The sequence below is a fragment of the Acanthaster planci genome, linkage group LG01 (assembly GCF_054643075.1).
Source record: "Acanthaster planci isolate LZ-2023a linkage group LG01, COTS_SCS, whole genome shotgun sequence".
Lineage (NCBI taxonomy): Eukaryota > Metazoa > Echinodermata > Asteroidea > Valvatida > Acanthasteridae > Acanthaster > Acanthaster planci.
Genome location: NC_141777.1, coordinates 24,234,348 through 24,250,500, shown reverse-complemented (window position 1 = coordinate 24,250,500; position 16,153 = coordinate 24,234,348). Strand labels below are relative to the sequence as shown.

At 40.1% G+C, this 16,153-nt stretch overlaps 1 protein-coding gene across 1 annotated transcript; it reads left to right on the top strand.

Moving 5' to 3' along the window:
* The first annotated feature begins 1,781 nt into the window (after positions 1–1,781).
* On the top strand, positions 1,782–15,258 carry LOC147800584 (uncharacterized). The gene is made up of 7 exons (XM_087143750.1): positions 1,782–1,986; positions 2,891–3,383; positions 7,226–7,311; positions 8,291–8,377; positions 10,648–10,758; positions 11,577–11,763; positions 12,117–15,258. Exons 2-7 carry the CDS (start codon positions 3,059–3,061, stop codon positions 12,374–12,376), a joined length of 1,056 nt encoding a protein of 351 aa, XP_086999876.1. The 5' UTR covers positions 1,782–1,986; positions 2,891–3,058; the 3' UTR covers positions 12,377–15,258.
* The last annotated feature ends 895 nt before the right edge of the window (positions 15,259–16,153 follow it).

The following is a 16,153-nucleotide window of genomic DNA, read 5'->3' as shown; positions in this document are numbered from 1 at the left end:
CGACAGAACCTGTCACCCATGTCCATTTTATTTTTTTCAGGAAACTCCGAAGGTATACGCTAAAAGTCTTTTTAAAACAACTGAAACGTATCACCTGCATAAAATAATTGGACACACAAGCTTGAGAACTGAGAATCAAGCTGTGTTTGGGACAGCGCTTTTCGTTACTTTAGAGGTAGAGCAAAAATGCTTTACCCTAACAAATAAACCGAGTAGAATGGGGGCCACCTTTTACCCAATCACTTTTGTGTAATTTTCAATACTCTTTAACCCAAGAAGGACAGACTAACAAAGAGCATAAATATGTACAACAAGGTTTCTGTAAGAAAAAATTAAAGCAACCCTTCCAATATTGAATAGCGCCCTCAGTGCCGAATTAATACCTCACGCACTGTTTTTTGACAGATTGCAGAACATAGGATGCTAGCAGATCAGTGAGGTATGCCAGTGTGTAGGAGGGGAGCTTGGGGAAGGTTGCCAAGGGTATAGGAGACCTATAGGCTGGGAACATGTTCCAGGTATATACCCATTAGACTGGGGTGTGGGGATGGTATGCCATTTGTACATGTTGGTGATGTTGGAACCGATGTCTTGCGGTACTGTGTAGCAGTACTTGTTTGCCCTGAAGAAATTCCCCTCCCCGAAAAAGTGCTCTGGAAGCCATTGCTCAGTACACAGATTTTAATTGTGAACCCAGAATTTCAACGCATATATAGAAACCAGTACTAAGAAAAAGATTCTCTCTTAGCTGGCTAATTGCTGTGTAGTTAGACAACGATTACTCGCCAAGGAAAAGAAAAATAAGGCCAGTGTGTGCAAACATAAAGGTTTTCTTCTTGGACTGACACCACAGCTTTGTCATAAATATAGGAATCTCATTAGCATTAAAGCCCAAAAGGCACCGTCGTTCACTTTGAATGAGTGAAACAGAAAATGAGGCTAATAGTGACAAAAGGTCTTTAAATAGTTTTAAAAGTGTTACATTGAAACTGCATTGCTGTAACCCTTTAAAGTATATCGACAAGGTTCATCTACTCGGAGCACACGGAATGACCAGACAGAATGGACAAAGTTGCGGCAGGATGCAGCTGTTTGTCTCCATTGGGGTGGTTGTTCTCGCATACATTTTTTCAACTTTAATATCTTTTAATAGAGCTTATTTTATCCACTTCAATGTCTTCGGAGTTCTGTCAGTTGTTGATGGACATCATAAAAGGCGGTTTGCTAACAATTACCAACCCTTGAAATGAGTTTTTTTCCTTGTGAAGGAGCTTATAATAACGACAGACGGGACGGCGACAGATGCAGCGACAGGTGACAAGAGTATCTTCAATTAAGATATACAAGTAATTTCTTTTTCAATTTGTCACGCGTCAATTTTGCGAGGAGCTGAAATGCAGCAATGTAGTGAGCACAGCTGGGGGTCTGTCTACACAGTACCGCGCGGTCCTGCAAAGTGCATAGTTTACACGTTGCCATGAAACAGGTACCGGTGACTCCATTGACAGATATTTAGGCGCACACCATGCTTATACGGGGGTGTTTGAAATTTTTTTTGACATTTGCACTATTACATTTAACGATGTCTTTATCCTAGATCTTTAAAACTCCTATTTTAAATATTCCGTAGCCATTTTTAAAATTACTCTGAAATTCGACGCTAAAAGATACTGTTTTTCCCCAATAAACAATTCAACGTTTTATTTCCCCTTTAGCTTATTGATTTCCTTCCCAGTTTCCAGACTATACCATTTACAACTTTGTCGAGAAAGTGTACGCAGTACGTTGATACAATTATGGTGCTTCATAGCTAGCGCTTCAAAGCCGTTCAAGGGCAATGTGTCCATGAAACTTGGAAGCACCCGCGTGCATCGCATGTAAAGATAACATTTTCAGCCTGTTTTTCACATTTGTAGCTGCGTTTCCTTCGAGGAAGGGGCTTACATGGATGACGATTTGACTACAGTCACCAGCATTTACAAATATGTAAGTAACTAGCTCGGACAGTGTCACTGTTGCTGACGTAAGTACGGCGCCATAGTCGACGGTGGTGGTTTATTGCTGCGTCGCCTGCTTGCAGTGGCAACAAACTACTAAAGTTGTCGGGGTCTCCTTTCCCGAGTTGTGTCATGACCTTTTGTTTTAGAATTTAATGTCATAAAATGGAGAGAACTCAAGTATTTTTCTCGAACTAATTTTAACCCCTTTCCTCCTCCCATGGCATGGAGTTGAGCCGGGCCACCTTCCTATTCCACAGTTCTGCCAAGTTCCCACAAAACTTACTTGAGGTTGACCACACAAGCCGGTTTCTTTTGAGAATTTGACCTAGGCCTACCATCTCGGCTGTTTATTTATTTTTTTTTAACCAATATGTTGTTTCCTTCTTGATATTGGTTCTTTCCTTTTGTATGCTAGTGTTCATATAAAGTATAATCTACAATAAAACTAAAGTACTTTCCCCGGAATGTCTTTACAATGTCATTGTGTGTGTCTTTCAACTACATGCAAGTAGGCCTGTCTTTGTGTTCATCCCACATTTCTTGAAATTGGGTGGGTTGAATTTAAGCAGTTTTTGAAAGGAATCCTATTTTTTTTCATGAAGTGATTTCAATTAGTTTGAAAAATTGCGGAAGGTCGATCAAATAATAACACCTGAAGGTATACATTGTTGTACATGTATCTCATCCTATAGCGAGGATTTCTAAAGACATTTTAGTAGAGCAAGAAAGGAGAAAAATCACACACAAGATACACCAGACAAGGAACTTCTATTAATTATAAGATTCAAGTGTTTTGTTGCTACCTTACTGCAATGAAACAAATTCCCCCATGATTTTGTAAGTTCTTGTTCTGCTTAAATAATCATTTTCTTTTGCCCTGTTGCCAATAGGTCTGGGAGCTGTATGTGAGGCGTATGCATCACAGTTGATTTTGTAGGAGCTCTTTTAAACAGCCAGGTTTTTGCCCGCACTCTGATGTGATAGCATTTATAATCCCTGCCACTAGTTTATCACCTGCCAAAGACAAGAAATCCTTCACCTCAGAGCTGATAAAGAGCATGGGTTGTGGGAGTTCGCAGAGTGCATCCACCTCAAGTCTCGGCTCGGCAAGTGACAAACCGAAAAAGGGCAGCTCATCCACATCACTACGGAAACAGGTTCTGATAACACAGAGTGAGCCCAAGCCCCGTGACGTTGACAGCCAGTCCCTGGGTGGGGACAATGCCGGGCAGAGGGCGGACAGTCGGAGCACTTGCAGGGACAGTGGGATAGACAGTGCCAAGACCAGTGACGGCAGAAGGGGCTTAAGACAGGCTTCATTGCAGTCAGCAGGCCAGGGGGATCAGAGTAGGGGTGATGGAGCAGATTCCAGACAGAGAGCTGGTAGGTTTGAAAGATACCCACAGCCGATTTTAATAAACATGGTGTCACTTTGTACCGCACGTAAACAAATTAGTAGCGCAATTCATGAAAAGTTGCTCAGCTGCGTGTGCACATTGTAGTTTATTACACATCTTGGACAAGGACAATCACAGTTTTTACAATGGTTGTTCCTATTCAGTAATATTACAATAGTCTGAGTCATTAAACAGTTGTTAAATTGGCTGTACCCACAATTATGAAAAAGTTTTCACCTTTTGTTTGTCAGAAGCAGGCAGAAAATCCTAAAGCTCTCTCCTAGTCACACAAGCTTTTCATTACTTCCCAAAACTAAGGTTTTACCTTTATCATGTTAACCTTGAAAAGTTATAAGTTGAGTCATGATGAACTCAACATAATTGGTTAGTGAATTGTGATTAGTTCATCACCACTTACGTCATCTAAATGAACTTTGTTTTGGAAGTCGCAGGCTTATGCACTGGGTAACTTTCATGAAAATGATTTGTTGAGCAACTCAAAACTACATCCAGTAGGGGAAATGTGCATTTTGAGGTTAAACTTGACATCAACCAAGGATGTTCTTTTTACAAGCTTTGGCCATCTGTACGAATAGTAGGCAATAAGAGGACTCTGTTTTTGTTGCCTCCTTGAAACTACATGCTTGTAAAAAGTAGTTACAGAATTTTTTGTTTAGAAAAGTACAACCTGTGGACAACTACTGAATGCAACTCCCGCACACAGAAAGCAAAAACTAGTTTATCCTTGACCTGTATTTTGGCATTTAGTAGACAGCATTTTGTGGGACAAAAGAACTCAATACCAGACAAAACAAGGCAAAATTTTCAAGGATTTGTGTCCATGGTCTGTCTCGCTGTACAAGTTTTGCTTAGTGCCTTGGGATTGCTTGCATTCTATTACGAGATAAAAATGCATGCGGTGGTACGTGCTTGTCAGCAATCGGTGGCAGCAGACAAAGTTGTTGACTTTGTTGACAGGGCTTTCATCAGCATTTGGAAATTGGGCATACAAATTTGACTTGAACTGAATGGGGGGGCTCCTGTTTTATTGCACAATGCATAACAATATTGGGTGCCTGAAATAGTGTGCTTTGTGTTTAAATGATGCCAGGACTAAATTCTTCGCTTTAGATTGTCTGGGCTGGTGTTGATACATAATTTTTATATGACATAAACTGATAGCCTTGCTTGTGATAAATTGATGCAGTTTGGGAGTACTGTATTTGGGAAAAAGACATACATGTAGGATTTCATTCCCCTGTTTTGAGGGTCTGTAGCCCCTTTCTTTCCCCGAAATCTTTTCTTTTCCCTCGGAAGAGCTACTGTGGGTAAATGCGGGTTATATGTATCTAGAGCTATATAGTGTCAGGTTCAACAAAGGACTTTTCTCAAACATTCTCTGGATAAGTCATCAACATTTATACAATTAAATTTTTTAACCTCGACATTATGTAGTCCCTAACTTTTCAAAAACATTTTCTTAGCCATAAAAACTATGAAAAGCTGTCATCTTTCCCTTGGTAAGGTTATATCTGTCCCATGGTAAAACCATTTATTTTCCTTTGTCAACCCAGCCAAAGATTGTGTTGACATTTTTGTCAGCAGCAGGGGGAAGAACAGAAAATTTACACACTGCCACCAAAGTCCACTGTTTGTTTAACCACAAGCAAACAGAATCATCCCTGGACCAAACCCATGTCATGGGTATTTTGAACAAATAGCATTCCAGTTGTGTTTCATTCATCGGTAGTCAAGCCTCATTATTACAAAACACTGAGCGCAAACAGCGACAATGTAAATGAGAATGTGTCAGGGCCCCGGATTCCTTTGTAGATTCATTCATGATATTTACACTGATAGGGCTTGCCAATGTGTTTTGTTGTAGAGAGGATTCATCTGTTTACAATGAACACACATAAAGAGGTATCCATTGGAGATGCCAATTTTTGGTCTCGTTTTCAGAGAACCGTCAGAGGGAAATTGACAGGATATTGAAGCAGGTGATTCTGCCTCTTGAGGCGAGCTGCACAAATAAGCAGCTATTTTACCAGCTACACGTACAGTACATACTTCCATAATTATTACATTTTTGCATGCCATTCTAGCCTTGAAAAATCAGTTCATACTAGTATATCTATAAAAGGACCTATGATTAGTCTGTCTGTCTGTCTGTCTGTCTGTCTGTCTGGGAGCTGCATTCATGAAAAAGAGACGAAATCTAAAGAAGATATACTTGTAGTTTTTAATTTTGTTTTTACTCTGTTTTGACAGAGTCTGGTTTTATAAACCAAAGCAAAAGTAGTTTTCAAGCAGGAGGGAGAACACGTACAGATGTGAGCTGTCGGGTTTATTGTTTTGAGATGATTTGAGTTAAAATATTTCATTGTTGTCAAGCTAATTTGAAATATCACAGGGCCTCAAAATTATACATGTAGGTTATACATGCACCTGTTCAAAATATAAGTCTAGGAATTAAAAAAAATTAGGTTGTGATAAAGTGAAGAACATTGTCAGTTGTTGCCTAATTTAGACATCCCATGTAGTAAAGTTTAGATAAGATATGAACTATGGTAAAGATTTAATGATTTTTTATTTGTTTTTATCAGACTTACATCACCAATTTAGTATATTTTCTCATGCCACCCAGTTAAAGTGAGTTAATGTGTTAAGAATGTGTCAACAAGAAGATTTTTTTTCATAAAAAGCTACATTTTTGACATTTTTAGTGTTATACAAGTGGACCTTTTCCCTGTAGTTTGCTGTCAGAGTCTCAAGAGGTGCACAATCGAGGACAAGAAAATTGAGCGTTGTTCAAATTTGATTCATTCAGTATGCTTGGACATAGCAGGTAGCCCAGGTTGGACATTGTCTTCATTTGCACTATGACTGACATCCCGGATATAAAAGTCCTCCTACAATGCAAAATTTTTGCAACGGTTTTTCTCACATTTGTACCTGTCAAAGACAGCTCAAATTTCGTTCACAAGTGCCTTGTATCCCGAATTCCATAAATGCTTTGTTGAAATTACTAAATAACATACATACATGTATTTTGCAGGAAACTTGTTGAAACTCCATGCTTTCTGTTTTGATTCGTTAATGATATACGTTTGCCTAGTATGTGTACTTGCACATGCGCAAAATGCATGGTAACCGACCACCCCTTACGCATGTCTGGAAGAGCTGTATGTGGGCGTTAAGAAGTTACAGATGAGGCTGTGTCCAAAACGGGCTTCCAAAGCTATGGCTAGGTCTGCCGTCTCCACACATTTCCAATGCAGCGAAGACCTAGACCTACATGTAGCTCCAGACAACATAAACTGACAGAATGTGGGACGAACTTGGAGGCCATTTTGCACATGTGCAAATGCGTACTACTAGATGAATGTAGGTCATTCACAAATCGCGACGGAAAGCGTGGAGTTTCGCAAAATTTACTGCAAAACACGTCCGCAGGCGTATTTAGTAATTTCAACACGGCATTTATGGAATTCGGGATACAAGGCACTTGTGAATGACATTTGAGCTGTCTTCGCCAGGTAAAAATGTGAGAAAACAATGTTGCACAAAATTTTGCATTGTATGTGTAGGAGGATCTTTATACTCTGGACGTTAATCACAATGCAATGTAGATGACGTCCAACCAGGGCTAATGGCAGGGTACTTTCACTGAAAATACTGTGGGCTCGGAATGTTCAAGTTGTTTAGCAAAGATGTGGCTCCCAACCAACAGTGCTGTTATGAACCATCTGCTTTTGTGTGTGTTGTTTTGCCTCCGTCATGTACGTCATCAGCTTAATTCATGATCACGTTATTTTTGACCTGCAGTACCGACGCCAGTTGCCTTTGAAGTTGTGATGGGAGAAAACAGGGGACAGAGCATAGTTAAACAGCACCCTCCAAAACGGTTACAGGTACATGTATGGCCATTTGAAAAATTGCACGTGTGGTCTGCAATGCATCTGTTATTCTGAGATTCTGTGTATTTACTGACATTGATTTTGGGACTTTGAACTCATAAATAATGCACCCGTAGCCCGAATATTATCAATTTTGAGTGGATTGAAGTCGTGCAATCTGGTTGTCAATCCATTGCCGTTCATTGACTTTGCCTTGATCGTTGCTTGTCCTTCAAGAATGATTTTATTCCACACTGCAGTAAAACAGGAAAAAATGCTCCCCAATTTGAAAATGAAAATTTTACAGTTGGTCCTTCATTAATTATTGAGAATCATATCAATGGAATAATAGTGCATATATTGTAAATTAAATAGAAAGATGCTTTCAGACCAGCTAAACTGCCTTATAAAATTGAATAAATTCATAAAATTAAGGATGGAATCATCCTCGAAATAACTTTTTGTTCAAATTGGTACTGCTTGGCAAAGTCAGCTGAAATTACAAATCATTTTCGTTGATATCAATTATTTTTTAAAGCTTGGATTTAAAAATGTTTGACTAGATAGTATACTTTTTACTTTAGAAAATCTTGATTAGTGCTTTGACCTGTCTTTTATATAGTGTTAATAACTGTTCAGATCAATTTTAGATAAGTAATTTTGTGATGCTACATGCGCTTCATGGCAGGAAATTAGATTTGTGACCTTAAGCATATTTTAAAATGGAGACGTACTGACTCTGCTTGCTCACTCAGAGATGTGTACTGGTCTGATTACCATTTAAAGCAACTTCTAGCTCAGTTGTTGACTTAGCTGTGCGTTGTACCATAGAGCTACTATGGTTGTACTTAATTATAGCTTCCATGAAAATACATTCTGTAGGTTAAAATTGCATTGAGCTGAAGATCGTCACAAAATGTAGACCAGGTTTTCTCACACTCATAACTGCCCTTGATGTTGTATTCTACCAGTCTCTTCATTGTTATTTTTTAAGTTGAAACTGTTGGAAGGGAGCGAGCCCAAGGTGACAGCAGAGATGTTGGCAGAACGACAGCGAGTGGCCGAAGAAAGAAGATTGGAGGTGGGTTACATGTTTAACAACAATCCTCTGGTGAGGAATAATTATGCAAACATTCAATACAAAAAAAAACAACAAACAAAACCCCCAAATTGCATTTTTGATGCTGATTTCTATTTTCCAGATACTTAACCACTTCATGCCTGGGCATTTTTCAATGTTGATGATGCTGGGCCGGCATGACTATCATTTTTTCCGTTTTCAAAATCCTTCAAAAATTCATCATTTCATTTAACGGTCGTTTATAGCGGCACCAAGTAATCTTTAGGCACTACTCTAAGTTGACAGGTGACCTTCAATGACGCCCGAGTATTTCAGCCAGGCCAGCAGCCTTGTAAACAGAGCCCAGATTGTGCGGTGTTATCTAACTTTCTTTTGTTCACAAACCTGGCTCAGTGCACTGCTGACCGCTTTTCAATAGGGGTCAGATTAGCGTGCAGCAGTGCTGTGTGGCTCATTGCTGCGGTGGAACGCTTTTGTCCTCAATGGTAATCCGCTCGCTCTCAATGCCCAAAACCCTGGTATACGGTTTCAAAACAAGGCTGGATTATCACCACTTTTGAGAGTGAAAAATGTCCGTAATGCCCAGCAGCCTGGTCGTTTGTTTGGAGTACGGTCTTTTGTTACAGGGCCCTGTTTCCTTTGACCGAGTTTGGAGACCCCGGCCACGCATATAAACCATGCATCTCCGATTCCGGAGTCCTTGGCAAAAAGTGGTTAAAGCTTGCAAGCCTAACTCTCTTGCAAATAATAATAATGGCAAAATAAGAAATTTGTATTGAAAAGTAATAGTGGTGTTACTATTGCGTGTGAAATAGTTTAATCTGACAGTAAGAAGACTTTTTGTGGAAGAATTTTGTGGAAAAATTTCACATTCTGACAAAAAGTGAGCTGTATAAATTACCTCCCAAATAAGGGTAGCAGGGCTCAAAATAAGCTACTTGCAAGTTAAACTTGAATAAAGTCTGGTACACTGTGTTATCTGATTGCACAGAAGCGTAACAATTTGAATTCTCCAGACTGAAGACACTGTTGCTATACCTTGTGATTCGGGGCAAGCTTTTGCATAGTCACCACCAACTCTGGGATGGACTGGTTTGTTTGTGCCGTTCTTATCCATTGAGAACAGAGTATTGTTGCAAGGCGTCTCTAAAAACTAAAAAAAAGCTTGCCTCGAATCACGAGGTCAGTATAGCAACAGAGGTTCTAGTATGGAGAATTCAAGTTGTTACATTCACTTGAATTTAAAGAACTCTGTGTACCAGATTTTATTCAAATTTAACTCGCAAATGGTTTATTGGCCTAATCATCATGAGAGCAAGCACTTGCTCCCTAGACAGCTGAATTTGTCAGTTTATAGGAGAAAATAGCTCCCATACAATATTAAAGACATCTGTTCAAGAAAAAAGCAAAGACCGCGGTCCTTGCTGTTGCATTTGTGATTAGCAAGGCGACGCCAACAGTCGGGCACCGGGCTTTTATAATGTGCATATGAGCACATATGTAAAAGGGAACTAACTGCAGCAATCTAGCATTTTCGAAACGAGTGGATTAGGCTGAGATTTTGGTTTCACTGGTTCCAGCTATTTTGGAGCAGCGTTCAAAACCACATGTTCAAGCTATGACTGGAACCAACAAAACTGAAGTCTAAGCCGAATTCACTCATTTTGCTTGAATTTACGCAGGAGTCTAGGAGGTTGTGGTCGTTGCCAGTTTCCATACAATCGTGTGTAAATTCCATCCATATTGATTCAGACATGGCCACTGTGTAGACTATTCAGCGAGATAGCGACACTGGCAGCGGGTATGCGTGCGTACATTCATGTGTTTGCATGCGTCACATGCGAGACTGCAGCGTGCGCTTGGTGACAACAAAATTGTCCCGTGTTATGGTTCCATGACATGGCTAATCCAAAGTGAAGTCAAAAAGTTCAGGTATTTTTCATGACAAACGTAGAAACAAACAGTAAAAATGTTCAGGTACAAGTATTTTCTCTACAATAATGGAATCAAACGGGCGTAAGTACTTGTGCCGTCTTTATGATTTACCGGCGCATTTCTGAGACAAACGAGCACACTTTAACTACCTGTGCCTGTTAATTCCAAGCCCCGGGTAGATAATTTTGCATAAAGAAATGCCACAAACAGAATAAACACTTCTTCAACCAAACTAGTTCACATCATTCTGTCCTGCCAGACGGCATCAATTTGATGCACAAATCAGTAACCAAGGTTTGCAGTGGTAACTACCTTCAAACTTTTCCTCATCATAGGAGCTTCAGAAGAGAGCCAAGAGTGCCAAGAAGACATCGAGGAGACGGAAAGACATCCTGGCAGCTAGAGAGTTTGGAGACAGTCAGACAGCTGAAGCCCATCAGAAGAAGGTAGGATTAGCTCCTGTCCAGCTCCCCCACCGCTGCTGAACAATCCCTTCCACTCAAATGAGGAAGGGTGCAAAAGCCTTCAGTTGTTGGCCTTCCTTGGTCCTCGTAATGCTGTCTTTACTTAGACATTTGTAGAGGAACTTCCTCTTGCTTTGCATACAGTTTCCAACCTCAGCCCCCAGTCAGGGATCCAATTATCCTGGGGGCTTCATTGTTTAAAGAAATGAAAAGTCCATAGTTGTGTCCGAGTACACACTTGCTGGCCCTCCCTTTCCTCCCATGTCCCTCTCTCCTTTCCCCATCCCCCCCCAAAAGGTGAACAGGTGAAAATGAACCCTTAACTTTAACCCTCCTGGATCCCCCAAATACTCCGCGCAGGTGCACAGAGCTGTTTCAAAGCTGTGGGAAAAGAAGAACAAAGGGGGCAGGGCAATTAATTTCAGGAGTCAGTTGTGTGGGAATTCTTTACTCAAAGATTTTGCAGAGTGGCATGTGCTTTGTGGGAAACAGAACAAAAGAACGAAACAGTGAAATGAAAGAGACCCTCCAAGGTAAATCAAGTGGAGCTGAGTTGAGCCAAAACCATCAGCAAAACCAGATTTCTCTGAAGACCTCATAGTACCTAGAACCCCCAAAATTCATTTTACCGAGATGTTTTCAAAGGCACAAAGTGAAGTATTTACATGGTTACTACGTGTACGTAATTCCGTTTCCATGTGCGTATTTTTTAAAAGGCTGATATAAAATGAACCCCCCTCCCCAAAAAAGCACAAGATATCCCACACACAAACACACACAAAACCAATTGCAATTTGCAGCTTGAGGAGAAAAACCACTCAGCTGAGAAGAACCGAGCCAGGCACCAGGCGGAGATCCAGGCCAAGCAGAGGATGCGAGAGCTGAGGGCGGCTCAGGCCAGGGAGAAGGCCAGACGGCTCAACGAGGCCGTGGAAGATGAAGCTCACTTTGATGTGGAGAAAGACGAGACATTCAATGCCGATGATGGTCAGTTTGGCTTCTTTTTCCCTTTTTTAATCTGTCTCTTAGTCTCTTTGGACGGGGGCCTAATGAATTGGTCTATTCAGATAAGACTTCTTGTCTGGATTGTTACTTTGGTTGGAAGGCTTCACTGCCTTGGCACTTGCGTCAAGGGTTGTGAACTTTAATATGGTGTTTCACATTTCATTTGTGATAAAGCTGACCTTCAGACTCACTTAGTTGAATCCCGTCACATTTCTCAATTAACCCTGGCAGTTATGAATCCTCAGGTTTATTTCAGATTTTTTGAGCAGTCAAGGAGTTCAGGCTTAACTATTAATAAGGATTTTTGTGTGTCGCATATTCATTTTACCTTTTAGAGTCAGACTCGTGGCTCGATGGTGCCAACAACGCCAACCCCCTGGACGTCAAGGGGTCGGCCTCCACGAACAACTCAGAGCGGATCTATGATGGTCGCAGCAGTCCGACAAAAAGATTCCAGCCACTGTCGAGTGCCGAGGTCCGACGTAGGCAGCACAGCCTGGGCAGTGACAGTGAAGACGATTCAGGGAGTGCGGCCAACCAGTGGGCGAGTCACGCATCCAACAACACCGGTACTCAGGACTTCTTCGATACATAGGCAAATTCACCTCAGTCAAAATCTGTAAAATAGAATGTATAAAGTGTATATACAAATGAAATTTTCTGTTATGCGAGTGTCAGCCCGGGCTGGATGACATGTAAATGTGCAGGGATTCCCCATGTCATATCACTGAGGACGTTGATTCCAGTAACATCTGTAAGTAATGCTGCGTGATGTCTGTACGCGTACTTGTCCCCAAGCTTGTGCAGTTGGGTGTTGTACACATGTACAAGCTCGAACTAATTCATAAAGGTTGAGTCTGTGGAGAGCCCTCAAGTATCACTGGGCCACGGCAGGATGTTTGTAGTAACTGTCACTCCGCAACAAAGTCTGATGTGATGTGAAAAGTTGTGCAGATTTTGACAGAAGAGCTACCAAGGGTCAGTATTTACCAGGGACTCTCCTTGTGGTATCTTGTTAAAAAAAAATCAGTATTTTTGACCAAAAATATTACCACTCCCAGGACAAGTGCAACATGGAATAATGTCGAAAAGTGCTTATTAGATTGCCATCTTTTTTGTGCCATCTGGTCATTTGTAGAGATTTCAATTGCACAAAAGAATGTACCATTTTGTTTTCACTGAATATGGAACTTTATCATTTGTACATCATCTGTGTCTCTTCCTTCCCCCCTTGGAGGGAGGTTAAGATTCATCTGTGTCATCACCTGTCGTCCATTTCGCTTCTGTCTGTCATAAACTGTTAGCCAGTCATGAAATGAAATAATCGTGCGAGAAAATTAATTTTTATGCATGTGCCATTAAATTTTCTGGAAAAAAAATTTGTTGATGTAGTGTACAGATAATATTTTCAAATGTTAGAGTGAATTTACATTGTAAAAGGTTAAAGTATAGTACCTGTACTGTATATGGCAAACAAAATCTTTCAGCTGTTATTGATAAAATGTAAAGGTTGTTTCAAAATGATCAACCCTTTTTCAAATGAAGCTTTTTCAGTGATCATTTTTTAATCCGGTCATAAAACCAAAGATTCCTTTATAGACAATCTGCCTCTGAACTCTATTTAGATCAATCACCCATCACTGGTTAGGGCCATTTGTTTTCATATAATTTTTGTGAAGGGAGCACAGGTGTTGCTAAGCACCTGGGGTACTGCCTTAATTCATGTACATTCTGTTCACAAGTGTACATGTATGGAAGTGTTCTCCTCTATAACATACATCTTTGTTCAAATAAATTTGTCCAATGAGGTCTTAAAGAAAGTACATGTACACCTTGTGTTGAGAAAGGCACCAGGTATTAGCCATTGAATATATCACAGGCATACATGTTGTAATTGAATTGTCTAATTCACGAGGGTTTTTTTTTTTAAACTGGGTTTCATCTCTTTATGTGGCTTTAGCTTCCACCTCTCTGATTTTATTTCTTTGAGAGTTAGAGTTGAGCTCGGGTTTGGTAGGTTTTTTGGCTTAACAAAATCAAACCACATAACACAAATCCAAAGATGGGAGTGTCTTAAGTTTGGTTTTGGACATGATATTGAATGATTCCAGGGTGGGAGTGAAGCTGGAGCCACCGCCAGAAGTAAATCCAAGCTCTGGGTCTGGTGCGAAATGAAGTTGATGAAGAAATCTCTAGTTTCAGAGATGTGCTGGGATCTCAGCGTGGTGGGAGAGTTGTGGAAAAAAATCACAAGCTACAGTGTGTGACTTGTGATTTTTTTTATCTTTAATAATTAAAAGCAGTATATAAAAACCTGTACTTCTTATTAACTCTCCGACCATATTGAGAAACACAGTGAATATACACATCACTGTACCCAGAGCAGAAATCTAGTATGAAATAAATACATTTTCTTTGGATTGGTTAAGGTTCATGGTATTAAATAAGTCAGAAATACCATACACTGATTACTCTTCAACCCTTATCATTAAAATGACAAGGTTCTTTGACAGAGAAAGCTCCTTTATCCAGGTTTATTACATTACTATTGAGTTTGATTAACCTGAATGCAGGTTCATTCTATAGGTTGTTTTGTAATTTGTCCTCGAGCTTCTCTATCTCAGAAACATTTTTTGGGGAGGGGGGAAATTGTTTGTGTTGGGAGAATAAAAATGGGTAACTTGTCTGTCCTGGGGGGAGTAATGTACATTATGTAATTAAAATATCCAACAATAAAAGTTTCAAAACTTTTACATGTAATTTTTGTTGCCGAATTTGGACTGTTTACTTTTTTGTGCAGGGTTTGCATCCAGCCAAATTATAAACTTATTTAGCTTGAAAGAGCACTGATTAAGATTTTGTTTTGTGTGTGCGTTACAAACAACTTCTGGGTTGTTTTTCAGGTAACTGCTTGGATTTCTTTATTGTAAACTTTCAAAGCTTCACTGCCAAAAGCATACAAAATTTATGACATAAAGTAGCCAAATTAATTACCACCAAAAATATTCCAGGAAATAAATATGTAAAGAAGCAAGGAACATGCATGACATATAAAGCATTCATAGTGTTTTACCTGTGGAAAAATCTTATTTTGTGTCTTTTGAATTATAGTTTTACCAAGTTGTGTAATTTTCCCAAACACCATTGTTACAAGGCTAATAAGACCTTGATAGTAACAGGTATTTTTATAAGTTATTTTATTTATTATGTTACATGTTTTTAATGACCTGGTAAATTTGAAACCAAATTGCCAACATGGGGGGGGGCTGAAATATTTCCCACCCTTCTCACAATATCTGGTCAATGGCATTTCATTTTTATGTACATGGCCATACACCAGAACTGGTTCAGAAACTAAATCTGACTGCAATTTCTGAAGAAAAGAGATTACCTGTGTGTACTAAACACTAGAAATCCTTTTCTCCCCTGTTTAAGATGAACATTAAAACTCACTGGCTGATTTGCTGTGCAAAATGACATCCTACCTGTATTCACTCAATTGTTGTTTTGTCTACTGACTCCTGTTTTTAAAGGGATTTAGGAGGGGTCTTGCCAATGCAATGTCTAAGAAAAGAAATGTCTTTCTACACCCCAACACAGTCGTTCACTTTGATGATTCAAAGCAAATACTAGTTGCTCTAGCAATCCACCCAAGTCTCGTGCATGCAATATTTTATCATATTTCGTTTACCCTCCTGGTTTTCTGGTTCGGTTTTCTTGTACTTATTCCTGCCCAGTGGTTACTTTTCTTGACTGAGCGGTATGAATGTGTTGGGCAATGTCAAATTGCATCCTGAAATCTTCAAAATAACCTCTTGGTACCTTGGCATAAGGGGGGATGTAAATGAGACCATGCCCCTCCCCCTTTTGCTTTTTGGGGAAAGTATGAGAAAATGTAAAGAGAAAGTGGGTGACTCCTCTTCCCTTTCTTTCCCAGCGTGTGAAGACCCCCAAATTTAGCTTCACCCATAAGAGAATGCAAGTATCGGACGTCAGGTTGGTGTAGTGTTTCCTTGCGTTCGACCTCCACCTGCACCTCTGCAGTCGGGGTTTGAATCCCAGCGCTCAGATATGGATTGGGATTTCAGCCCGTACCCGAGTCCGTCGGTTTTACCCAGAATATTCCTCTGAGGTGTTTATTCCCACTCCTACAAACGCAACTTCTCATTGCTCCTCTCAGTCTACACAACTGGTTTCCTCAGGCTTGCAAAATGCATGGGACAAGGTTGCAGAATCCTTGGTTGCTCCGGCAACTATAGAAGATTACATCCCGTTGCAGTCATTTAATACCAGAAGTTACTGATAATAATAAAAATATAGAAATTCGCAAATCTGAGCTCTCCCGAGATTCTTGACCCACCTTAGGATGCAC

Bases quoted from the DNA above. Each gene is read 5' to 3' on its own strand.
- LOC147800584 (XM_087143750.1), top strand. From the start codon at position 3,059: ATGGGTTGTGGGAGTTCGCAGAGTGCATCCACCTCAAGTCTCGGCTCG. The intron at 3,384-7,225 runs GTAGGTTTGAAA...TTTGACCTGCAG, and splicing joins AGATTCCAGACAGAGAGCTG to TACCGACGCCAGTTGCCTTT. The intron at 10,759-11,576 runs GTAGGATTAGCT...TGCAATTTGCAG, and splicing joins CTGAAGCCCATCAGAAGAAG to CTTGAGGAGAAAAACCACTC.